Source organism: Pipra filicauda, unplaced genomic scaffold, assembly GCF_003945595.2.
Source record: "Pipra filicauda isolate LSUMZ 115617 unplaced genomic scaffold, ASM394559v2 scaffold334_size1588553_pilon, whole genome shotgun sequence".
NCBI lineage: Eukaryota > Metazoa > Chordata > Aves > Passeriformes > Pipridae > Pipra > Pipra filicauda.
The window spans coordinates 835,461-861,684 of record NW_024104459.1 but is presented as its reverse complement, the minus strand read 5'-3'; the positions used below and the strand labels follow the sequence as shown (position 1 = coordinate 861,684).

The 26,224-nt window shown below is 42.0% G+C and overlaps 1 protein-coding gene across 1 annotated transcript in view; it reads left to right on the top strand.

Moving 5' to 3' along the window:
• The first annotated feature begins 771 nt into the window (after window positions 1-771).
• Window positions 772-26,224, top strand: part of UTP20 (UTP20 small subunit processome component) — a 62,206-nt gene continuing 36,753 nt past the window's right edge. Inside the window, exons 1-23 of the mRNA XM_027739218.2 lie at window positions 772-909; window positions 1,581-1,661; window positions 2,937-3,003; window positions 3,196-3,328; window positions 3,809-3,997; window positions 4,987-5,068; window positions 5,708-5,845; window positions 6,222-6,377; window positions 8,009-8,155; window positions 8,645-8,779; window positions 10,226-10,303; window positions 10,976-11,154; window positions 13,112-13,267; window positions 13,789-13,877; window positions 16,251-16,356; window positions 17,557-17,707; window positions 18,106-18,168; window positions 18,483-18,641; window positions 19,661-19,737; window positions 20,608-20,687; window positions 21,346-21,589; window positions 22,542-22,751; window positions 24,527-24,617. Coding sequence (XP_027595019.1) covers window positions 865-909; window positions 1,581-1,661; window positions 2,937-3,003; window positions 3,196-3,328; window positions 3,809-3,997; window positions 4,987-5,068; window positions 5,708-5,845; window positions 6,222-6,377; window positions 8,009-8,155; window positions 8,645-8,779; window positions 10,226-10,303; window positions 10,976-11,154; window positions 13,112-13,267; window positions 13,789-13,877; window positions 16,251-16,356; window positions 17,557-17,707; window positions 18,106-18,168; window positions 18,483-18,641; window positions 19,661-19,737; window positions 20,608-20,687; window positions 21,346-21,589; window positions 22,542-22,751; window positions 24,527-24,617 — 2,856 coding nt within the window. The 5' untranslated portion in view covers window positions 772-864. The remainder of the gene's footprint in view (window positions 910-1,580; window positions 1,662-2,936; window positions 3,004-3,195; window positions 3,329-3,808; window positions 3,998-4,986; window positions 5,069-5,707; window positions 5,846-6,221; window positions 6,378-8,008; window positions 8,156-8,644; window positions 8,780-10,225; window positions 10,304-10,975; window positions 11,155-13,111; window positions 13,268-13,788; window positions 13,878-16,250; window positions 16,357-17,556; window positions 17,708-18,105; window positions 18,169-18,482; window positions 18,642-19,660; window positions 19,738-20,607; window positions 20,688-21,345; window positions 21,590-22,541; window positions 22,752-24,526; window positions 24,618-26,224) is intronic.

The following is a 26,224-nucleotide window of genomic DNA, read 5'->3' as shown; positions in this document are numbered from 1 at the left end:
AACCCTGTGTCTTTTTGTCTGAATAACCTGCACGCCTGGTTTCTGAAAATGGCCTTGAGCTGCCTGTAACAGGCAGAGCAGGCAGCCTAGGGCAGGATAAATTCCCAAGCTGTGTAAGCTTTAACTCGAAGTGGTTGCGTGGTTCTGAGCTGTTTGTACTTCACCTGCCCAAACCAAAGCTTCTTCTGACGTTTAGTTCATCTCCCACCTCACCAATACACATTCTTCACCTTCCACAACTTCAGCCGCAGGCAGAAGCTCTCTCAGGCCCTGGTGTTGCAGCGAGTGATGACCAATCCATAATCATCGGCTCCTCTGCAAGGGTTTGATTTGCATGTACTTTGTCTGCAATGAGCTTTTTTTTTATTATTATTTTGGGGATCAGGACAAAAGTCTGCACTAAGACCAGGGAGCTGAGCAGAGGCCGTTTCGTGCTGAGCCACCGACGCTGTGCTCAGGGCTGCGCTCTCCCACAGAACGCTTTCACCACGCGCCGATCTGTCCTCTTCGGGCACGGCCGGGGCTCGCTCGGTACCGCGGTGCCACAGCCCTCCGCCCTACACAGGAACGCAGCTGCTCTGCCCAAAGTCCTCGAGGCACCGCCGCTCACCGCCAAAGTAAGACGGAGACAGACACCCCTCCACACCCTGCCCTAGGTGCTCGGGCACTCTCTCTCTCTGCATCCGCCGCCCGGCCCCGGCCGCCGCCGCCCGCCCCTTCCGCCGGCGGACCCGCCCCGCTCCCGGCAGCCCGCGGCGGGAATGGCGGCGGGAATGGCGGCGCCCTGCGCGTAGGTGCGCACGTGCGGCCGTCGGTGTGTGAGGCCGCGCCGCTCCGCGCTGGGGCCCGCCCGCCACCGCCGCCATGAAGAGCAAGCCCTCAGCCCACAAGTCGGGGAACACGCACCGGGTGAGCGCCCGCCCGGACGCAGCTGGTGGCCGGGGGAGGGGACCTTGGGTTTCAGCCGTCGGCGTTAGTTCAGTTGTGCCCGGCTGCCGAAGCGATGCCGGGGCAGGAGGCGTGAGGGCGGGCGGCGTGGAGCCACCGAGTCGGGTCACCCCTCCCCGAGGCCAGCGCTGTGAGGGTCCGGCTGCGACAGCCGGGCCGGAGTGCGGCTTCTGCCCCTCACCCGGCACCTCCATCAGCCGAGTCACCGTCCCTGTCGGGCAGCTGGCGCACCACGGCCCAAATGTAGAAAAGTGACATAATTTAATAAAAAAATAATATGCAATAAGTTTATTAACCAAGGCGTTGTTTCAGGAAGGCTGAGACCTGAAGTTTATTGAAATCCGGGTAGATTTCTCTGCATCTTTTTCACTGTGTTGGGCAGACGCGTGGTCTGTGAGCCTCGGTTTTGCAGGGCATGGGAGGAGAGGGTCAGTCCTGCTCTTGGGCGTTTTAAGCATGTTTTGCCTTAATCTTAAGGTAATACTGATATTGACGGTATTATCTGATAGTCTGTCTTTAGAAGTGGGGTTTCTGTTTGCAGTGTGTGTGCTATCAGGTGTGCTATTAGGAGGGATTTAGAAGGACTGGTCTCAGAAGTGAGCAAGACACATATATGTCTTTTTGTTTTACAGTTTCTTACCTTTTCGGAGCGCTTAAGCAATATTAACATTGATATTATTCATCGTATTGACAGAACTGGAAGTTATGCTGAGGTAAGAGAAGCAATTGCAGTAATTTTCTGAAATCACATTGCAAGTAGATACACTCCATGAAAGAGTCACTTAACAAATTTAGCCAGGAGGAAATTGGAAAGAAGCTTCTGCAAGAGTTGCCTTTCCTGGAGCCTCATTTCGTGCTTTGTTTCCTTTTACTTTTTTACCTGCTTTTCGTTATTGCCATAGAGGCCCTTTGACAGTACCACCCTGATGGCTTCCGTGTGGCTGGCAGGCCTTTGGGTGTTACTGAACATGAAAGATGCTGCCGGGTCACTCAGCAGTCCTAGGTCCTGTCCTGCAAAAAGTTGCAGGTACTGAGTAGTTGCAATAGAATCATAAGTTTGAAAACCATAAGTTGGAAAAGACCTCGAAGATCGTTGAGTCCAACCATTAACCTAACAGTGCCAAATTTGCCCGTAAACCACGTCCCTGAGTGCCACGTCACATATCTTTTAAATATTTCCAGGGATGGTGACTCAACCACTTCTCCAAGCAGCCCAGTTCAATGTTCAGTGAAGAAATTTTTCCTAATATCCAGTATAAACCTCCTTTCACCCAAAAGGTGTTTGAGGCTCCCCAGGAAAGTGATCACAGCACCAAGCCTGACAGAGTTCAAGAAGTGTTTGGACAGTGCTTTCAGGCACATGGTATAATCCTTGGAGTGTCCTGTGTAGAGCTAAGGCTTGGACTCTGTGATCCTGATGGATCCCTTCCAACTCACTATATTCTATGATTCTAGCACAATTTTAAGCCATTTCCTCGTGTCCTATCCCTTTTTACTTGGGCGAACAGAGTGACACAATACTGGCAGCATGTGTATAAAGCATGAGCATGTGTCTTTATGGATCATAAGGGTCATTTATATATGTTATATAGATCATCATTGTGATTATAGTGCTTGGTGGGTTATTACCTCCTCATCTGCTGGGTTGTTCATCTGAACTTCCCACTGAATACCTGTGGGGATGCCAAAAGAAATCCCAAAGCATTGTGCTGGGTGGACTGTGACTCAGCATCTTAGATTATCAAGGCCAGTCAACAGAGATATTAAAACCAATTGTATAAACAAGTCCTGTCATCAGAAAGTATTTTAAATGTGTTTTGAATACAGAAAGAAAGTCTTATTTTCAGGGAAATTCCATAACACCTGTTGAAATGAAGTCATCAAGATTTCTTGGAATAGTCTTAAAATGTTGTCTTCATTTGAACCTCTCATTTTTGCAGGATACATTCATTAGAGTTGGTAGCTATTCTTCATGTTTGTTTTGACAGGAGGTTGAAACCTACTTTTTCGAAGGACTACGGAAATGGAAGGAACTGAACCTCACTCAGCATTTTGGTATGTCATTTTTGTTCACGTTTCCTGCTTTCCTTAAATTGTTAAAACATTTTTCTTCATCATCCAGAGCCCAATGGGAGATTATTGACTGTTTTTTGGACTGGTCTCTGGAGCACTATCATTCTTTAACACCGTACATGTTTACCAGGAACTGGATGAGCTTTCAGGGTTTCTGTTTTGTGCTTTGAACAGTGCAATTCTACAATGAAGTGGCCAACAAGTGCCAGTCCTTCCACCAGCTGGTCTATTACCAGAGTACCATTGTGCAGAGTTTGAAGACACATTTGCAAGTCGAAGGCAGTCTTGCTTACCAACCCCTGTTAAAGTAAGTATTGTGGTCACAAAAAACAGTCAGAATCCTTTATGTTATTACAAGTGATCCTAAATTCTCTTTTAAGTGTTCTTTTTCTTTATTGTAACAGAGGAAAATATAGCAATGAGATGCCCAAGGTGATTATATTTCCCAGGTAGAGCTTTATGGTTCTAAGTCAAAAAAATATAGCTAATACAAGGCAAATAAATTAGTGGGGGTGCTTACTGAGTGTCAGACAGAATATTAATGTGCTGTGTTTGATGTTAATAATTTATGATCTCTTTTTTACTGCTATCTGCTTGATTTTTTGAAAATCTTAAGACTCTTGCCATCCACAGCTGCCTAATAGGTGATATTTTTTAAAAAGTGAGAAGTAAAAATGATGCTCTCTTTCTTTCCAAAGAGACTGTGCTGGATTATGCAATGTTGGACTAGGTTTTTATTGGTTTGTTTTTGAAATGCACTAACATTGGTGTATTTTCTAAAACACAGTCTAGTGGTGCAGCTGGCTCGAGATCTTCAGGCTGACTTCTATCCTCACTTCCGTGACTTTTTCCTGGCCATCACCAAGTTACTGGATACACAGGACACAGAGCTGCTGGAATGGGCTTTTACCTCTCTTTCTTATCTCTACAAATACTTGTGGAGATTGATGGTGAAGGACATACATAACATATACAGGTAAAAACCATGTTCAATGTCTGTCTTGATCAGCAGTTCTTAGACGCTGTAGAAATGTAAATGCCACACAAATAGGTGTGCTTAATGCTTCAGTATACTTATTAGCACACTTTCCCAGCTTTTCTCAGAGAGAAACTGGCCAAGCTGCAGGGAGTTACCAAATGCATAGGAGTCACTTCTGGGCTTGGAGAGTTCCTTAGCTGCAGGCAGTTGAAGGCTGATTTTGTTTGTGTTTGTTGTGTTTTTAAACCTTTTCCAGGCATCTCCTTCTGGCTGCTGCTGTAGAGCGAGTGAGTACTGAGCTGGATAGGCCTGTGACCTGACGTAGTATGACTGCTTGTTCGGTCTTACATTGCTGTTTTAGCAGGGCTCTTCTTTTTGTCATAAACAGTGGGGCCATGTTGCTTCCTCCTAATTTCAGTTTGGAACAGATGGAGCAAAAAAGATGTTACAGATTTCCTCCCCAACCCAGTAAAAGCTGTTGAGAATATTGAGAAAAACACCTGCTTATCTGCTTGACTTGTGAGTCTGAGGCACCACTCCCTCTGCACTGAACACATGATGGGCCACCTACAACAGTTACTGATACGTACCAGCAAACTGCAAATATTTATCACCCCTGCAAATTGAATCTTTTTAAGTGCACAGGAGAGCCTTTTGGCTCAACTGAAATACAAATATGGCTAAACATGTATTTTGAAAATCTTGATGCTGCAGTTGAATCTGCGTGCATCCAGATATTTTAGAGATATTTCTGATTGCAGCTGATTTGCCTGGCAGTCATTTCACCTTCTTTACAAAACTCCTGTTCTTTATCCAGAGAGAATGGGAAGGAATCTAGATGAGGAGGGTATTTACCCTCTCTAGGAGAACAGGTTCTTAGTGTTTATGAAAAGTGCTAATGTAAACTGAAAATAATTTTTTAATTGCCAGTTGATGGCAATTCCTGCATTGCCATTAAGACAGTCGATTATTTTGTGTCTTTGTAGCCTGTACAGCACTCTACTGGCTCACCACAAACTCCACATCAGAAACTTTGCTGCTGAAAGTTTTGTCTTTCTAATGAGAAAGGTAAGTAAGGTGTTTGTACTTTGACGCTGTCTCCATTCTATGGTGGCTTTGGGATTTTGTAATATTAGGTTTTTGTAATAATTGGATTTTGTAATACAAGGTTTTCTCCAAAGAATGGTTAGCAAGGCCTGAACTGCCATGCAGCATGTCCTAGGTTGTCATTTTTAGTGAGTATTTTGCTGTGAATGTAATGCACTCCATATCAGAAGTGGCAAATAGAAGCCTTAGCACTCTCTGTTTCAAGAGCTGTTAAACTAAGTGTCTAAAATGACTAGAAATAGTAAGGTGGTCTTCTAAAAGGGAGGCTTTAATTTGTAAATGTACATTTGCTCACTGGCTTTTCCACAAATGCTTTAAGGCCTTTGTAGAACTGAAATGGTTGTGAAAACCTTTTTGCACTCCTGAAGATCACAGTATGTAATGTTCCCAGGCGAGTCAATCAAGATCACACAGCAGCCTTTCATGGAGTAAGGAAAGGGAGCGGCAGTTGTTGGTTTTTCTTTAGAAAATAATGAGTTCGAGCTGTTGTGGGAAGGCAGGACTAGGAGAATAACATGGTGCTGTGGAGTCATTTAATTGCCTCTATCCATCTGGTAGCTCTGAATAGAAGATAACTTTTTTTCTCCTTGTGTTTTGTAGGTTTCTGATAAAAATGCACTCTTCAATTTAATGCTCCGTGACCTGGGAGAGCACCCCGAAAAGGTGGAAGGTGTAGGACAGCTGCTTTTTGAGATGTGCAAGGGTGTTCGAAACATGTTCCACTCCTGTGCAGAGACGGTAAAGACAAGACAAGATTGCTGGTTTAACTGTTGCTGTAATGGAGCCTTAGGCAGTGCTCACTGAAAACACTGAGTATTTGTCTTGTTCACCTCAGTGAATCCGTGTTGTTCATTACTTGGTAGGATCTGAAAGCCTTTTTTGAGATAGGAAAGTTGGTTTTAATAATACCTATGCTATATTCCTATGTGTTAAAATTGTACTGCTTGCTGATATTTCAGATTTTAAGTGGTAGCCTTTTTTTTTTTCTCTGTACTCCTTCTAGAAAGAATTGAGATCCCTGGAATATTTTAGCAATATATTGCACTAACGAATTTTAGGATTGCTAGATTTATTTCCTAAGTATAAGGACATGATGTGCTGCTTTCCTGTGCAGGCTGTGAAGTTAGTTCTGTTGAAACTGGGGCCTATTACAGAAGAAGAAATTGAACTACCATGGGTAGCTGTTGGAGAAGCCTTCGAGCAGATGATCAGATCAGCTGTAGTGCATATCCATAAGGAACATTTTAACATTGTCTTCAAATGCCTGGAGGTACATTGATTATTTTTCTTATTATTTTTTTATTCATGAGTGACTGACAAAAAGATGTGTGCTTACCAAGAGAGTGTTTGTGTTTTATGGGACCAGAACTGTTTTTCTTTTTGCTTTGGAAACATTAAATACAGTGTCATGTGCATGGGAAAAATCCCACCCTTCTTTTCTAAATTCCAGTGACCCTGCTGGCTGCTTTGTGAGTGAGAAAGGAACTACTGTGTGTGAGACTTGGAGCTCAGTCCCATGGCTGGGCAAGGGTGGTTTGTAGGATCTGCCTTGGCACACATCACAGAGCCCTTGCTGGGTTGGGAATGCTAGTGCACGTTTAATATTTCTGAACTAGGTATATTGGTCATTCAAACCCACTTTGTGACAGCAAAGGGGAAGCTTTTTGCCCTGCAGATCTTTTTACAGCAAAGACCTGGCCTGATCCGAGTTTGAACCTTGTAGCCAAGCACTGAAAATCAGAGTGTTTTCAGTCTGGATGTTCCAGTGTTGCTGCTTGAGGGTTACAGCCTGTGGTTTGAGGGAGCACAGCTGAGTGCTGTGGGCTGTTCTGTCTTGAGTCAGGGTGATGTAGAATAATCAGCAAGGGCCTGGCAGCTGTGTTTTACTTACCTGACCAACATTTAAAAGTTTCTCACATCTGGGATTGAAATTTGCTGAGGGGGATTAAAACCTCTTGCAACTGACAACATAGTCTGTGTCAGCTGTGCTCCTCAGAAGAGTGAAATGGGAAACTGAGGAAAATGGTACACATGAGTTTTAGGGTAGTCCTTCTGGCAGGGGTAAATAGTGCTATTTGTTCCTTCTTGGAACTTCCTCCCTGTGACTAACCAGTTTCCTAGAAAATCCCATCCTGTTCCTCCTACCCCAGCCAGTATGATAGCAGTTATTGCCTGACTGTCATTAGCTACAGATTTGTTCGCTGCTGGATGTTTTGTATCTCTGAGATCTCATTGACTCAGCATCTGCAGTTGTGATGAAATCTTGGAAATTTGTGACATAATTCCTTTTATTTTTAATGAGGCTTGGTTTTTTTTACCCTGGGAACTGGTAGGTGTGTGGTGATACCTTGCTCAGAGGGAAATTTTCATGTAGTCTGTGATAGCTGTCAATGGGTTCAAGTTTATAAGATCAAAGATAGTTTATGTCCTTTGGACAGAAAGGGACAATAGGTAATAGGAAATAGGCAATTCCATTGGCTGTATAATGTACATGATATGAGAAACCTCTCAGTATGCACATTAGCATAATGATGCATAAGTATAAGAGCACCTAAGTTTTGGTAATTCCAGTGAAAGCTGGGTGTTTCCATACCGTTGTGGGTCTGGAGCTGAATATTTCTATTCCTTTTTCCTATTTTATATGTCAAATGTTGGCCTTTCTGGAGACCCTCACTTTAGGAGATACTTGTGTTTTCTGTCCAAGGAATCTAGGATGTGTTTTTACATAAGGGAAATCACACAGTGTTCCTACAAGGTTCAATTTGTTGACCATGTGTCAGAGAGCCAACAGAAGTTTGTTGGGCTGAGATGTTGATTCTTTAGAATGTGCTTCAAGTACCAGTAAGTGAAACAGTCTGATATTTATCTGAAATATTTCACTTTCCTATTTTATTTAAACAGGAGTCACTCTTAGACTTGCAGAGGAAAATAACTAAGGCCAACTTCTGTGTGGCTTCAGAGCAGATGGAAAGGATTCTGCAAGCTTATCTGATCCTTGTGGAACATGCAAATGGATCCAAAATTTCACTGCCTGAAGATGTCTGTCGGGTAGGTCAGACCATCACTTTGATGTGTCAAAGTTGAATATAAAAGAGGTGTGGTCAGCTGAAGCACCTGTACATATTTCTGGTGCATCATTGGGCTTAGGATTTGAGTTGAGTGAACAGAGATATTTACTTTGAGTATTGCTACCTCTCCAATCCTGTGAGATTTTACCTCTCTATTGCAATGCTAGTGTAGCCCTCCTTTAAATGAGCAAGGGGGAAAGTGAGCTGCTGTTTCTAGAGACCTGTTCCTGCCACTGTGGAGACCTAGACCCCCATATCAGTAGTAAAGCAGTTCTGCCAGATTCACATAAATTTGACGCCACTAGGATAGATTTAGTGCCTTCAAGCTTCAACCGGACTATTAGGATTTGTTTCTGTGGGCTGAAGTTTAGATCACTGTGCCCTCCTGCTCCAGGGACTGTCCAGATCATTCAGACCAGCTAGTCATTATCTTCGTGGATGAATATCAGTTCTCTCTCTTTCATTTCAGGCTTTAATAAAAATGTTACAAACACCATATCTCTCATCATCTTGCTGCAAGACGCTGCTGAACACCATTTCTACATTCCTGCTGGCTGAGAATGTTTCGTTGCCTGATTCTTTAACGAAGGAAGCTATTGAGAAGGTAACAAGGATTGCTGCTTATGCCAGAAATCCCAGAGTTCAGGTTCCCTAGAGCAGGCTGATTTCTGGACATTCCATTTCAGGCTGGGAAATATACTGTAAGGTTCCCTTTAGCCTTTTGCACAGATAAGGGAGAAGCTACCCAGTGCCTTAAATAATGTCTGGTGAGGTCTTGGGACTCCTTGACAGTCTTGCACAGGCCATCAGTATAGCAATGCCACCATGGCAGACATCATTGCAATGAAAACCAGGTTCTGATTCAAATACCTACAGCCTCTGTAGAGAAAGGAGGGAGAACAGGGAAGGGACACGTCTTGCTTAAGGTAATAAAGCAGGCCGGTCAGTCAAACTTACTGAAAAAGGTACGTTTTTCATTAAGTTTATAAGCATTTAATGACCATAGCTTAGCCTTGTGAACAGGGTTCCTACAAGTGCAGTTTTGATTTAGAAAGCAGAGGGGTAAGCATATTTCAGTGCTACCTTTGCTCCTGAAGCATTGACAGGATCAGCTGTGTACATTCCTATCAAATGCAATGTTACAGAGATTAATAGGAGATGCTACTATGGAGTCCAATTCTTTAGTTTTCTTTTTACAGTACATTATGATGTTGCAATTAACAGTGTGGACCGTAGTTGAAGTGCATGTGTAAAAAAAAAAATACTTGAAAGAAAAGTGCCATGCAATTTACAGTGGCAAAGCAAAGCTTTTGCAATTGTTTAAAAAAGATTAAATTTCATCTGGTCTTCAGTGTTTACTTGTGTTGAAGTAAGGTCGGTTCTGCCTGTGGCAGGAGGCCAGTTTTGCTTTGGAGATGTCGTTCAAACATTTGAGAATATTTGTGTGAGCTTCTTTTAAACTGGAGGAGGCTTAAAGCTGTCCTTGTCTTCTGAAGGATCTGGGAAAGAGAGATCTGTATGTGTATGTTACGTTGCACATCTTGGCATTGAGGAGCACTGATCCTGGGTATCTCAAAGGACTGTTCCTATCTTGGATCCTCCACAAGCAAAGCGGTTGACTCTGCCCATGAGGTAGTAAATTTCCTGCAACCTGCTACACAAAAAAAATGCTGAGTTGAAATATATTTTCCTGACAGTTGGTGTCTGTGCTGCAGTCCTAGAACTTTGAACTTATATTTTCCACATCACATTAAAGAGATAGCTCAGCTGTCTTTGCACAGAGACAGTTGGATCCAACAGCATTTGTCAAAAAGGGTTTTGTCAGCAGGGTTTGTTAAAAAGGACTGTGCATTCCTGTACCTGAATTGTCACCTGGAAACGGTATTGCTCTATGTGCCAGAACTAGCAAGAGAGCCAGGCTGGGAGTCTCAGAGTTCAAAGCATGATTGATACATATACCAGGAAAAAAAGTCCCATGGATAATGGAGAGTTGACTATGAAATGTCTCTTGTAAATCTCTTCCTGTCAACCTTTCATTTGCATCTTGCAGGTATTTGCAAGTGGATTTGAACGACGCTTTCTTTTGGACTTTTCTGAAGCGATGTTCACAGTGAAGCAATTTGAGAGGGTAGGTGGAAGCATTTGTGCATTATGTTTGCTTTTGTTGCCAAAGGGAACAACTGGGAATCCGTAGTATATTTACCTGCCCTGTATGCTGAAGGATTGTTGTGTATTGACACGATGTTTATTTAAACTTCTGGCATGATCTGATAAGAACAAAAGAGGCTACTTATGCTATTGTGTTAAAGTTTTGTAAGGGTTCTCAGAGATGGAGAAGGTGATAGGTCTCTGTTCACAAAAATAAGCCTCTGTTGAGAATTAAAAGGATGGGCATGTTATGGATGAGAGGAAGAGAAGCAGTTCTGGAGAAGCTAACTGGAAATGAGTAAGAGATGTCTGATAGGTTGGGCCTCTAACTGGTGATCTATGAGGAATCAAATTAATTAAATGGAGTGGGAGGTGAAAGCCAAGGTTGGGTATCTGGAATGTCCTAATGAGACTCGATTTGGGGCAAACTGAGTTTTTTTGTTAAACCACTGTCCTTGCTGGGATAAGAGAATGTCTGTGTGCTGGTGTCTAGGGGAACCAGGACTGATAAATTTGATGCTTTGCTGGCTCACTTGTGAGCATTTGGATTCTGTGTGGCTGGTGTCACGTGGTTTTTTTTGTGGGTTTGTTGATGGTTAGAGAAACTTGCCAGTCCTTGACTTTTGACCTGTTTTTTTTTTTGTCCCTTCAGCATTTTCTCCCATGCTTTCTAGAATACATTGAACATTGCTTCTCTGGCACAGATACCTTTACAAAGGATGAGGCTGTGGCAATTCTGGCTAAACTCATTTTGGTGAAAGCAGAGCCTCCTACCATCGGTTCAATGGCATTTGAAAAGTATCCTCTCGTTTTCACTGAATCATCTGTCAGGTGAGACTTCTCAAGTTTAGCAGACACTAGATGTGTCTGCATGACTGTAGGCCTAAAGGCAGTGCAGAGCTATGTAAAAGTTGCCCTCCAGTGTTTGCTGGAGTTGTGTGAACAGCAGTGTTGCTGGCAGATTTGCAAACCAAGTGAGGCAGTAGGATCCCCTTTTACTTTTTGAGATTATTTGAGAAGAGGTGCTGCTCTGGAAAGGATACCACTATTATGAAAAGAGTGTTGTGGTACATGTATGATGGGAATTTGTTACACTAACATGCATGCTGCATCCTTAGGCAGGTAATCTTTGTAGTGAGTGCTGCAGTTCAGGTTCTCATCATTCCTAACCTCCTGCCTGTGCCCCATCTTTCTTCCCTGTAGGCATATGTCTTGTCCAGGAACTTTGTAGCAGCAGTACTATAGTCTTACCATAGAGCACAGCTGGATACTAAAGGACATGTAATTAATCCAGATACAACACTGTGCTGGCACAGCTTGACTACTTCTAGTTGCAAAGTTGGCTTTGTTGCAGTGAAGTGGTTGCTTTCCCCTGGAGCCTCTTTGGGGTAAATGCTGAAGCACAGAATGACTGTTGCTAATCTACCAATAGTGATTTTTCTTGTAGTTCTGACTCAGAGAATTCAAAACTTTTGACTTGTATTGCCTTTTATGTAAGATTTTATCTTTCCTAAAAGCAACCCACTCTGTGTGGGTTTTTCTTACTTCTATTTAATAAGAGTGAAGGTACTGGGGTTTAGAGAACAAAAGGTTGAGTCAAAATGATTAAATTTGGTTTTCTTGCCATATGTTCTTTGTCTGTTGATCTCTCTGTTTTTTCAGTGGTATGGAGTACATAGCTGAGAGAACCTTGGTCCTACCTGGACTTTTTCTGTGCTCTTGCAATGTCAGTGGTAGAAGTTAGGGCTGGGAGACATCTCAAGAGTTGCATACCCCATCTTCTACCTGATGGAATTTGCATGTCCTAAACTGGTCCTGAAAGATGTCTGACCAAATAGTTATTAAATACTCCAATTCTGGAGATTCCCAAGCTGCCTCTGGCAGTCTGTGCCAGTACTTAATGGCTACACAGGTGTTTTTTGATTTATTTTGGGGGTTTTTTGTTGTTGTTTTTTTCTAGTCCTCAGTGTATGAATTAAACCTCCTTTACTGCACTTTAAATCCCTTGCTGCTTATCTGCAGGGAACATAAAGAGCAGAATATTTCTTACTCTTTGCATGCAATTACAAATAGCAGGCTTTGTTCATCAGAAATGTCTGAGATCTTCTTTCCCTGGACCAACAATCCTAATTCCTTGAGGTTTATCTCATAAATTTTGTTTCTTAAGCCTCTAATGATTCTTGATGTTGGCTTTTTATTAGCTTCTGTATTTCTTGAAGGGTGAAGCCTATACAGCTTTCTGTGATCTTGCAAGCTCTGGGTGGAATGGAAAGATTGCTGTTTGTGGAGTGTGAAGTACTGTTCATATGTTCCAGTGTGGTGTCAGCCCTATTCGCCTGCACATAGGCTTGTTGATTTGGGCTCAGCTTGTGGTTCCTTTTAAGTCCCAAAACTTATACTTCAGTGGTTGTTTTCTGTCATCCACCTGTGTCAATGTAATTGTGGTTTATTAACAACAGTCATGATAGAGGTGACTCTCAGGTGCTCCTAGAGTCCTAGCACCCTAGTTGTGAGGGTGTCCAACTGAGAACTAGTGTCTTTTCTTCTAGAAATATTATTTGAACTTGAAATAAAGACCTGATATTTCTTGCGGGCCGTGTTTTGTGCTCTTCAGCATAACTAGATGTTATTTTGTGCTGTAGAGGACATTGAAAAGAAAAAAATCCCTTGGGTTGTCCAGGTCCTTTTTGCTAGAAGTAGCAAACTTAATTTTGAATATCATAGGAGGAAAAGGAACAATTTCTAGTATGCAGTGATGGATTACTGAAAAGTTTGGTTTTGTTTTTAGCTCTAATACAAGGCAACAAACAAGTAAAAGACAAGGAGAAAAGGCAGAAGTACCGGTGTTGGATTATGTACTGTCTTTAATTCATTTACCAGAGAAGGAAGACATCACTGACCTTTCACAGTCTTGGGTTGCCTTGGTTGTACTGCCTCATATTAGGTAAGGGATATTCTAAGGTACTATTGTCATGTATTTATGTAGTACTGTCTAGTTCACTTTCTTTAAGAAATCACTTTACTAAGAAAAGGACAAAAATTACTACCCCTAGATTAAGGAAACCAGGATTAGAGGGCAAAAAAAATGCTATGTGGAAATACCATGAGTCAACGGTAAAGACAGGAATAGAATATCAGAATTGATTGCCTACTCACTAAGTTGGGTACTCTGTCTAGATTTGTTCTTGATACATTTCAGTTTCTATTTTAAGCGCTGTCCTCTCTTGACAGTGGTTTTTATCAATAATTATTAAAGGAATAGTTTGAAAGAAGGTGCAATGAATGCTACAACTGAAAGCGTGAATCAGAAATAGCAAAAACATTTTGCTGCTGGTTTCAAACTTGGGGTTAGCTACCTGTAATTTAGTACAAGTACCTGTAATTTAGATGTGGAAAAAAAGCTTTCATATGTATGTTGGTGTCAGTGTAACAGAGATAAAAGTTCTTCCCATTTACTTTGGACAGACCAATGCACAAAGAAAACATTCTGCCTCGTGTGACAAGTTTTATAGACTCTCTCTTCACAGCCATTGACAGAGGAAGCCTCTGCAAAGGTCAGTTACGGTTACTTCCTGTTTATTTGCTTTTTGTTGATATATAAAATAATATAAAACAGTTTTTCTAATGACACAAAGCATGAAAATGAATAGCAGTAGCATTGTGTCCAAAATTATTAGCCAGCTCGAGTAAAACCAAAGGAACAAAACTTGGGAGGAAACGACCTCCAGGAAACAACTCTGCATTTGTTGTTCATAATAGTAATGGGGCGATAGATGTTCTGCTTAGTGGAAGGCAAAGGTAATTGGGAAGGAAAAGAAGAAAGTGAGGAAAAAAAGAGGCTGGAAATCGATCTAAACCAGATCCAGGATGAAGCACTCAAGTGAAGAAGAGACTTGACTTGTAAGCTCCAATTCAAACCTATAGTGCAGAGTCTGGGACATTACCTGTCAGTTAATAGCCGTCAGTCAATAGCTAAACAGCAATAACAACTGTACATTCAGTCTAGCACATTCCAACCAAATATGTTATCGCAAACTTTTTGAGCCCTGTGTTGGATGCCAAAAAGGACTGTCATGGTTTAATCCCAGCTAGCATCTAAGCCCCCCACAGCTGCTCATCTCATCTCATGTGCCTGGTGGGATGGGGGAGAGACTCAGAAGAGTAAAAGTGAGAGAATTTGTGGATTGAGGTAAAGACAGTTTAGTAGGTAAAGCAAGAGCCACACACACAAGCAAAGCAAGGAACTCATTCACCACTTCCTATGGGCAGGCAGGTGTTCAGTCATCTCCAGGAAAGCAGGGCTCCATCGTGCGTTAACAGTAACTTGGAAAGACAAAGACCGTCATTCCAAACATCCTGCACGTCCTTCTTCTTCCCCCAGCTTTATATGTGAGCATGATGCTCAGTATCCCTTTGGTCGGTTGGGGTCAGCTGTCCTGGATGTGTCCACTCCCAACATCCTGTGCATCCCTAGCCCCCTCACTGGTGGGGTGGGGTGAGAAGCAGAAAAGGCCTTGACGCTTTGTGAGTGCTGCTCACTAATAACAAAAACATCCCTGTGTTATCAACACTATTTTCAGCACAAATCCAAGCCAGAGCCCCATACTAGCTACTATGAAGAAAATTAACTCTATCCCAGCCAAACCCAGCACATTCTCCATCCGTTATTTAATAACACTGAGCATTTTTGTCATGCTCAGGTACCACACGATCCAATACAACCTCAGTATCCACCCCTCCCCTTCCCATTCTTTGATATAACACACCTATATCATTCCCTTAGTCTATGGGCCACCTCTGTAAAATGTCCACAAAATTTCCACTGACTTCATTTAGTCCATGAATTTGGGCTCTCTCTGTTACGATGATCACTCGGGACAGGAGAAATGGTGTGTGGCGTGCAGTTATTTGGCACTAAAGCCAGCTCATGTTGGTTCACTGCTGCACTTGCACTGCTTCTTGTAAGGCTCTGACCCAGATGACACCTGCAGTTCTAAAATGCTGCATCTTTTCTCCAGGCTTGGGTGGTCACTGGTTGTCTTCCCTTTGACTGAGCTTGCATAGGGCAGGGCAGTTGTTACTCGGAGAAATAGGAAGTATTTGGCCTTGTGCCAAAATATAAACAGGTTTTGGAATGCCCCAGCTTCAATGGTCATTGTTCCTATGTTTGGAAGAGCTTTTCTAGAGTCTCATTTTCCATTTATAATACCTTTATTAATATTCCTAAATGTGTCTGCCAATCGGCTCTGTTGCTTTTTCTTCTCTAGTATTTGTCAAACATGGCCCTTTTCAATTTAGACCTTTTTTCTATCGTGTTTACAGGGTTTGCATGCTGTTGTGATTATTTTATTGGCAGTGTGTTTATCCTAAAAAAGGAATACCCAAAGTTTCTTTTCTTGGGTCTCATCTCTGGTGGCAGTAGTAGCAGCTCTGTACAAGCTCCGTGGGTGTGCAAGAAGCACATTGCTATTTCTTCGTTTGCCCATAAGGGAAGAGAAAATAAATGCAACTCAGTCCTATACTCATGCATCCTATTCTCCCATCTTACACTTACTTGCTTGGTTTCCTCACCCTCCTCCCAAACTAGGGTTCTTTATCGCATTGTGCTGTGTGAGACTCCTGCCACAGTGCTTAGCTCCAGATCTCTGCTTTCTGTGCATGTGGCTGTGATGGAAACTTGCAAACTGGGAGCTGTTTACAGCCTTCAATGCTGGCTTGCTGGAGGAGGCATTCACTTTGATAGCCAAAGGAGCATTTCTTTTATATGTTATGATAATGGTTAGAAAATACACGTGCTAGTTCTGGGATCCATATGTTACCTTATTTCTGTGAGTCCAGTCATTTCAGGATGGGCAAGCACCATACAAGCACAAGTCATTGACAGCTGAGTAAATATACAAGCTGTTCTTGTTCTCTTTCTGCTCCAGGAAGCCTGTTTGTGGCCTGCCAAGCTGTAAGTACTCTTCTTAGTTTGGTGGAGTCTGCTGAAGTACTCCATTTGTTACCTGTGGAGCGTGTCAAGAGCCTGGTGACGTAAGTAAACTCTGCCTGTTCTGTGGTACTTCATGGTTTTCTTTAGTAGGGCACAGGATTGACTTTGCCTTTATGTAGGAGCTTGCTAAATGCTTCTTTGTGTGCTGCCCATTCTGTTACACTGGTGCATTGCTTCATTACTGTGGTTATGTAAGGGAACAAATTTGTAGGCACTGTTTGTTTGGAGAACGAGGTAGATGTAGTGCCTGTTCAGTGACACTTCTGCAAACTGATGCTTTCTTAGACAGCTGCAGGGTAGTGTGTCAGGTAAGTTGGTTCTAGTTTTACTTTACTTTTACTAGTAACTGTGTTATAATGATAAAAGAGACAGGAACAGCACTTTCTGAGCTGTGTCAAAAGCCTGAACTTCTGCAGTTTGCTGCTGGTGTTGGGATTCCATCATGTCCTTACCTATCCACGTGTGTGCTTACTCTGCAGTGGGATGAGGTTTTGTATAATCTATTTTATTTATTTTAACTCTCTTTTACTTATAATTAGCACACAAAACTAAGTGGCTGGAGGGATTGAGGGAGACCGTTAGTTTCTCTCCAGCATCTCTCATCACTCTTGGGCTGGGAGCATCTCCAAGTCTTTGGTGGCTTGAGCTTCAAAACATCCTGCTCAGTTAGGAAGTTATGGTGCCCATGTCCGAGGCATGATGGAGATGGAACAGCTTGCCCAGATCAAACAGGAAGTATTGGCAGCAAGCTTCAGTCTAATGCTTTTCTGCCAGCTTTGGGCTTGGGAGTATGAAACCTGCTTGGAACAAGGGATGTAAGGTAGCAGAAGGAGATTTCCCTGTGAGCAGGCAGAATTCCTGGTGTCTTACCTAAGTGAGGATTATTTCTTTTCTGTTGATCACTGACTGAGCATCTGGGCAGTAGCAGAAGCCTTTGTGTGATCTGTGGAGGTTTGTTTTCTGCAACTGTGTGTGTGTGGGGGTGTCCAGCATTGTAAGCCCTAGCTTGACAAGCCTAATTAACACAAAGGAAGAATCTCATGCCTCTTGAGCTGTCATGGGCTTTGCGGCTGCAAGCCAGTGTGCTGTTGAAGTCTTGACTTCACTGGCCTGCTGGTGCAAGCAGAGTCTGAAATCATGTGGAATTTTCCTTTAATGTTGTTATCACTACTGCCCTATTTTCCAATATCAGTGTTGTTGCAGTGCTCTCTGGATGCTAATAAAATACTCCATTGTTTTAGCACTTTCCCTTCAGACCCCTCTGCATTGCTCTTGGCTGATCTCTATTACACGAGGTTGGCGTTGTGTGGCTGCCGGGAACCCCTTTCCCAAGGGAACCTAATGGACTTGTTTGAGAAGTTGCATCCTAATATTTCCACTGGTGTTTCCAAGGTAATTTGCTTTTTTGAGCACATGCAAAGTAATTTGTATTTTAACAACATAATTTAGGTAAACTTAATTTAATGATAAAGTCTGAAAGGAGAAATATGAGACTGTGTAAAGCCATTACTTCCATAGTGCCTGCTTAGAAGTGTGTCAACAGGGCATGAGTTAACAGAAGTTAACTCTTAGCCCCAAGGCTTGCCTCTTCCCCAAAGGTAAATTGGAGCAGAAGCCTAATGCATTCATTATTGATTGCCTTCTAGACTACAGGAGTTCATCTGTTTCTCAGGTCTAAGATGAACCTAGTGAAATCAGTCTCCTATGCAAAACATTAACCTCTGTGTAGGTGTATATGTGTCTGTGTATATAGCCTGCATGCCTCTGACATATGTTTCTGCTTTGAATAGGTTCGGCTGTTGACTGTCCGAATTCTAAACCATTTTGATAATCCACCTTCTAGGCAGATTGAGGTAGGGCTAGAACTTGTCATTTAACATTTCAAAGGCATCTATGTTTGATATTGTATGTGAACTGTTTTCCACTTTGCAGAAACAAAGCATGGATCTGGTAGAAGTTGTCCTCTGCTTCTGTGCTTTCACATTCCAGTTTTATCTCTTCGTCCCACTGCCTTCTGGTGTGCATTTTGATGCCTTAATGGTGGAAACCAGAGCAAGTCCCTTGACTTTGTTCTTTGGTCCATAATGGCTGGGAGTCTAGTTTTGTTGAAATACTTTTCAATAAGATAAAGGTACTCTAACAAAATGCATGTCACTTGTTTGTTCAGGGTGACAGCGCAGGGGAATTTCAGCCAGTATTTGCCATATTGCTCCAAGCAGAACTTGTGCCAGCAACAGTGAATGATTACAGAGAGAAGCTTCTCCATTTGAGGAAACTAAGGTGTGACATAGTGCAGCCTGCAACACTAAGTGGATCTTTGCAGGAGGTAAGGATTTATTGTCAAAAAGCAGTTGTCACATTCCTTTATTCTGAGAAAATGTTCTTATTCCATTGCAAGGATTACAGAGTTTTTAATAAGAGTGCATCAAAAAATCAATTAGCTCCCAGATAAGGTTTTAGAAAACTTACTTGTAAGTAGAGATCACAGCTCCCATTGTCCTTAGAAGTATTTAGTGTTTAGTAGAACAACAGTGGTATCTAGGTAAATGGCCCACAGTCAGATTCATCTGGGTTTGATATTGTGGAAAGGAAGGCAAATGATTCCAGGGAGAAGCGAGTTGTGAGCAAATTTAAGATCATGACATTGCCATACCCTCAGTGTGATTGAACTCCCACTGGCCATTGGCAACCCTCACTTACGGATCTTACTTCAGCATGAAAATCTTGTATGCCTGTGACTGTTGAATCTCTGCTGCTGAGCTAAAGGCCCTACCTTCTAGATTTTAGAATGATCACAACTTTATTAATTACATCTTCATGGATTTGGTGTGAGGGTTGGTTTATTTTAATTATTCTGGCTGTTGCTGTACCTGTATAATTTTTTTACTTTGACTTGTAGCTCCTGTGAGGAAGGATCGTAGGTCATTCCTACTGCACGTAGTTCAGCAGGGAGCCAGAGGACATGCTTTTAGGCCTAGTGAAGTGAATACTCCTCAGGGTAAATGTTCCTCTTTATGAGGTCCCTAATGCTGCTATGGCAGCACTGAAGTTGGAGAGGGAGACAGACAGTCCAGATCATCTGTGCTGAACTGGTTTTTCTACATTCATGTTATTTAGGTATGGTTACTACATCTCAGTGCAGCTTACAGTAAATGGGCTCTGGATTTCCTCATGCAGCTAAGAGAGAAAGAATTATGATGTGTGTGACTTCATTACTTGTAGCACGTCTGAGAACTTTTTTAATCAAAGTTTCCTCTTTGAGAGGAAGAAAGGTTATAAGAGGTTGGTTGGTCTTTAACTAGTGTTTTTCACATCTCAACGAGATGGTATTGCTTGTCATTCTAGGTGCCTCTTCGGTATTTACTGGGAATGCTTTATATTAACTTCAACCCTCTTTGGGATCCTGTAATTGAACTCATAACGTGAGTATATACAGTTAGATGCTGCAGTCTGTGGTTGTCTCATAGAACACTCCTTTCATTGTTCTGTGAACAAAAGCTGAGGTAAAAATGTCCAATTTGGAGAGATTTGGGCATACAAACCTTTATGTGAAATCTTCTGAAATTAATTTGAACTCTCAAATCTCAACCTGTGTAAACTCTTAACTTTTTAACTTAGTTCCTGATTTTTCTTACTTTAGAGGGAACTTGCAACAAATATAGTCAAATAGCATCAGTTTTTAGTCAGAGGTAGCAGGATTTGATTTGTGTTTCACAAATGCTTAAAGGAGCAAGGAGTCCCTCTCAGTTTCCCCATCTCCGACTTTCTGTCCTTACTGAAAAACCTCTAAATCCTACTAAAGAGTAGCAAAGTCTTACCATGGTGACAACTGAGCTAAATACCAAAGTTAGTCTTCTTTTGGCATGACTTTATCTTCTTTGCCCCCCTCAGTTGTACAATTAAAAAGGATGGGATTTCCCCCTTCAAATTAGTGAATTAATGAAAAAAAAATTAAACCAGCTCTTCAGAAGTTAAGTCCATGGTAATTCTTCCTTTGGTTCTGTATGATTTACTATACAGAAGTCAGTAGAAAGCTTGAGAACATTTCTACTCAATTTGAGTTCATTTGAAGTCATGAGATACAACCAGATTATTTTAATAACGGTTGACATTTGGGATCCGTGAGAAAAGGCAAGGAAGTGGTACAGCTGTATTGTGCAGATGTCCTGTCTCCAAACACCCACATTAAAGCAATGATCAAAGCTTTTGATGGTGTTAGTTGTTAACCAGCTGAGTGACGCTTGCTTTTTTTTATTTTCCTTTTAACTTCATGCTGTCTTATGCTTTGTTAGTTCTCATGCAAAGGAAATGGAGAATAAACAGTTCTGGAAGGTCTTATATGAACATTTGGAGAGGGCTGCTACTTATGCTGGTAAGTCACCGCTCCTAAACATTATGATAGTTACCCAGATAATTGTGAATTACGTGACTGTTTTTTATGTGCCCCAGATTTATGGGGGAATTCAGAACCAGGGCTCTTGAGTACTAGTGTCATGTCCCAAGGGCAGGAGTAGAGAGGCTTGGGACGAAACTGTATCTCCTGTCCTAAACACCAAGAAGTATACAGAAAAGGCATCTGCATTACAAAGGGGAGTTGCAGGTTGTGGTTAGCCATGCAGCAGTTTTGTCTGTGCTTAAGGCTGGCTCTGCTCAGACTAGTCAGAAACAATGACAAAACCTGTGTAATGCGGTTGACCATCTTTCTGCTCCTTGGATTCAGTGGAATTTCTGCAAACTGTCCTTCCTGTATGTGCTCTTGAGATTTACCTATGGTTGTATGCCACGAGCATGCAGCCATTTGTGAACTTCTCTGTTATTCGAGATAAGTCAGCCTAATTGAGATGTGCCAGTGTTGTAAGGCATCCTAGAATGCTTTCTAAGCAGTGTATGCCTTTCAGATTAGTGTTTAATGCAGTTGTGTCTAAACAGGTGCATGTCACCAAATGTATTACTTTTGTGATGAGGGATGGATCCCTTGCTACTGGTGATTATAAAGTAACTTGAAATGATTTTCTTCATCTCTTTGGTAGAAATGGAGCTGCAAAATGAACTAGATGAGCAGGAGGAGAGCATTGCTGAAACAGAAAGTGAGAAGATGCCAGAAGGAGCGGTGGGGACTGTCTTTCTGGAACAGCTGAGGAGTAGAACAGATTGCAGTGAACGGCTGGACCACACAAACTACCGTTTTCTACTGTGGAAAGCACTGGATAAATTTCCAGACAGAGTGGAGCCTCGGTCAAGGGAACTTTCCCCACTTCTTTTGAGATTTATTCGGTAAGTAAGATTTATTTTTCTGCTAAGAGGACACATTGCTTTCAGTGTGTTGCTGAGCTTTAAGACTGGCTATTCCATTACAGACTTTATTTCTTGAATTCATGGCTGATGAGGTGTCTATTTCCAGTTAAAATAACCTTTTTATTGAAATGTGGATTCTATTAGAAAGCTCACACACGAAGCAGACTGAAATGAAACCTGCAGTACATTTCTGCTGCTCAGTCTCTCATTTATTGATTTGCCACTGTCACAGCCTCATTACTCAATTAGGGAGTGATTTCAGTGGAAATAAAGTTCCTTTTTTTTTTTTAATGAAAATACATTTTCATTTAGAATCACAGAATACGGAAGTATTTTCCCCCAAGATGGGGAAAATCCTGATTCCGTTAGAGGCTGATTCAATTGTTTGCCACTGGAGGGAGTGCAGTGGTGGGCTTGCATGTGTGCACATATCAAACAGTATGATGCACATGGGGTAGATGTGATCTCATGGCAGGGGAAGGTTTCTGATATTCCTTTTTATATTAGAAAGCCTGTTTTGCTAGCCTTCCTGGAAAAATCTAGCCATACTGTAGTAGGTTAGTTTCCTTATTTTCACACTGCTATACTCACTGTTCACCTGCCCACTCCAGCAGACACAATCCTCATGTCCTCCATGTGACCTTTTTACAGACCTCTAGCAGTTCAGTGATTAATGTCTCTCTTCTTGTCTCCACCAGATACTTCCAGTCTCTAATGTATTTGGTCACTATGTTGTATCTCTGCAAAGTGTAGGCAAAGAAGCATATCATTGCTGAAATATGCTTCTTTGGGAATTTTGGCCATATAACGTCCCAAGACACAGTGGCATTAATGATAAGAATGGTGTATTGTGGAGTTTTCAGTTGTCCTTGCCTTGAAATCTTAAAAAATGCTGTGCTTCTTAATTCCTTCCTTCTTTTTCTAAACACAGAAATGAGTACTACCCAGCAGATTCCTTAGTGGCTCCATCTCAGGATCTCAGAAAGAAAACTAGTGGTACCATAGCAGCAAAAGAAGTACCCGGGGAAGAGGTGAATGATGTTGCTATGGAGGAGGAGGAGGAGGAGGAAGAAGAAAAGGAAGGGGGGGAACCGATTAGTGTAGGACTACCGAAAAAGAAAACAAGAAGAGCTGCTGCTAAGTAAGTATTTTTAGTTTTCCCTTGCTAATGCTTTCATGGAAAGGCAGATTCAGCAGTTCACATTGAGATACAAACTGTGGTTTTGTATATATTATTTTTTCTTCTTTTTCTTGCACTTGGTCATTTTTCAGTAGATTATAAGCACTTTAGAGTCAGAAATTCTGCCTGCACAGTTCTAAAAATCCGAATACACTGCCCAGGCTTTATCATTATCTCATTATGTGCTGACAGTCTGTGGTGTGTTTTACTTTAGGCAAAAATTATGTAGTATTGTGAAGCCATGCTGAAGTTTTTGGAGATTTTTGTACCTGCATTTTCCTGGCTTCTCCGTGTGTATCTGATAGTCTTTTAAAATTGTGGGCATTGCCAAATACTTTGAAAAGCAAGACTCTTTGTTTAGGTATTTTAATATTAAGATTCTGCTGTTTCCTGCCCATTATAAAGCTTGGTCCCAGTTTTCTTCTTAGGGACCAAGATTTTTATTTGTTAAACTGAAGCTACATGTTACTATAATGTCGTTGTTTGCAGTGCTGGATACATGGAAGAAGTGGGTCTTTTGAGTGATGACCTCTGTCAAATGTCCCTTACAAATACATCACAGAGATTTATATTTTGACATTTCTTCTGCAAATGATGGTCCTTATAATGACAGAGAACTTCAAAAATGTTACTTTACATGTTGGAAGAAGACGAGTATTTTATACGTGACCTGAATTGTCATTTAATCTCAATGGGTGTTTCATTTTGTTCCCAGATTCTGGCTTGTATCTGCCAATTAGCAGCAGTTAAAATACAGTGACAGTCCAAGATTTTTTATTTTTTTTCCCAACCTCCATCTCAAAATGTATGTGTAGTTAATTGGAAACATTAGCTCCTGGTAGCAGTAACAAAGGCATAAAAGATTTACCGGGTGTGTGTTAATGAGTTCTGGAGTTCCCTTCACCCTGAGCAGCTCCTGCAGTCTGGCCTGTGCCGCGGTAGGAGTGCCTGTGCCTGTACCATGTGGCCCGTGAGGTCTGGCTGAGGCAGCAGGAGGACACACACCTGCCCCGAGCTGGGTGTGGGGTTGCTGAAAGGCGTCATACTCTTCCCTTAACTGTGCCCAGCCGTGGAGGAGGGCAGCTCAGCTAAGTATCTGGAGAGTTTGGTGTAAACTACCAGGGGGAGCAGCTGAATGAACACAGCTTCTGCCAGTCCCACAGCACATATGGTAGAGGAGATCTCACACCTTCCTTATCTTGGTCATCTCTGTCCCTTCCCATGAAGTGGAGGTGGGGCCGATGTGAGGTGACACAGCTACTTCTAGAGGAATTGACTCTCATCTGTCCTTGCAGCCCAGAGTTCAGTCCAGCACAGTCTGTGGCTGAATGCAGCCCTTCAGGCTGGTAGTAGCAACATGGGCACCAGTTAAGGACAAGTGAATAAACCAAGAGGTAAATTCACCAGTTTGGTGTTCAAGGCTGGGCTGGCAGAGAGAAGTAAGCTGCATCCTGACTGTACTTCTTTCTCATCAAAAACTGAGCCCATCCAGTGCTACTGAGGAAATGGCCTTCTCTGTGCAGTAAAGTGACAGCTGAAAGAAGCTGCTTGGGAGAGGGAACAGGACATCTCTTGGTGTGTCTGAAGTAGTGCTATAGACTTGGGATCCTCTTGTGTTGTTTTTTGTTTTCTTTCTTTTTAATGAATTTTAATTAAAGTTCCCTGTTTGTTTGTGATCATGCAGTTTTGTCTCTTCTGGAAATTTTAAAAAATAATTGTTTTGTTTTGTTTTACAGGCAACTAATAGCCCACTTACAAGTTTTTTCTAAATTCTCAAATCCTCGTGCATTGTATCTGGAGCAGAAGTTGAACGCATTATATACCCAGGTATTTGCTGGCTTTTAGAATTGCTGCTAATAAATGAACTCTTTCTTATGTGAATGCAGTGTCTGATACTGCAGAAACCTCTCATTTTCTGAACTCAGCCATGATAGCTGAGAAAGGAGCTGTCCTCAAGAGGGCTTTCTAGCAGGCTTCACTTGAAATTAGCACCTTTAGCAAAGACCTGCTTAAGATACCTGGCTTAGTTTGCCAGGAGTGGTGCATGCAAACAGATCTGGCAGCAGACAAGTAGAAGTCTTTGTCAAAGTGGAGGAGTGGCTACAAAGGGAATCTGTTCCACTTCCACTTCTTGCAGGGTCTGGAAGAGTATTTTGAGTGCAAAGCTTGGGGAGACCAAGGAAGACCCAAGGAGATTTGTCCTTGTCCTATAATGTTTTGTCTACAAATAGTATGATCATTATGAACGATGGATCATTTTCATCAAAAAAGAAAACAGAATTTCTTCTTGAAGCATATTCCATTTGTTAAGATTCCTTTTTGAGGGACTTTCCTGAAAAAATTGTCAAAAATATTACTTTAAAGAGGGATTCTAAGTCTTTTTCCTATGATCCTTCAGAGGGTTTTGTTTTTTCCTTTTTTGATTTTACAGGGTTTTGTTGTTTCATGGATTGTGGATTTGTTCAGATCTTTGGGGTTTGCTCTGATTGTTCCCAGTTTGTGTTTTCTGAGGCTGTGGTCAGTGGGCTGTAAAATTGTGTTAAATTGGCACCCTCAGTGGAAGTTGAAAGGTTCACTCATTAGTCCCTAAATTTGACAATCTCTAATAAACATCCACTCTGTTTCAGTCTACCTCAGAGTACTGATTAGAAAAAGAGTTGTGTGTGTGCTTGCTTGCCTGTATTCTTAGGAAAATATTGGAAAGTTGTGTACAGGTCAAAACAGTGCAGGAAGAACAGCTTGACATAAAAAGAAAGATTACTTCATCACTTACTGTTTGCATTTATGTGTCTTAGTATAGGTATTGTCATGGTTGGTGTGTCCATCTGGCATAGGGACCTCATGGCAAAGCGATCTTTGATGACTGGAGACTGAAGAACTGATAAAGATGCTGCCTGGGGAAATGATCTGTTTTCTTAAATTCCTTTCCCCATCCTAATGAATCATAGAATCATAGCATATACTGAGTTGGAAGAGACCCATCAGGATCATGGAGTCCAACTCCTGGCCCTGCACATGACACCCAAGAATGACACCATGTACCTGAAAGCGTTGTCCAAACGCTTCTTGAACTCAGACAGACATGGTGCCGTGACCACTTCTTGGTGCTGTTTAGCACCTAGGTTATAAAAAGTCATCTTCAACAGAGGGCAAATCTCAGTGAGGTTTGTGTATCAAGTCCTATGAGTATTTTGTGTTTGTCACAGGAAAGAAATACAGGTGTCTTGGAATGGTTTGGGTAGTCTGCTTTTTAATCCAGTCTTCCCAGATACATAGCTAGTAACTGTTTTGGAGGTAAGTGCAAACTGATAGTGGTCCAAAAGACAATTACGAAAAAAACAAATATAACTATTGTATGTATATGGGAGGGTAAAGTATATATGAACTACCAGCAACCATGCCCACTTTTTATGAGTGACAGTTGTGCATTTACA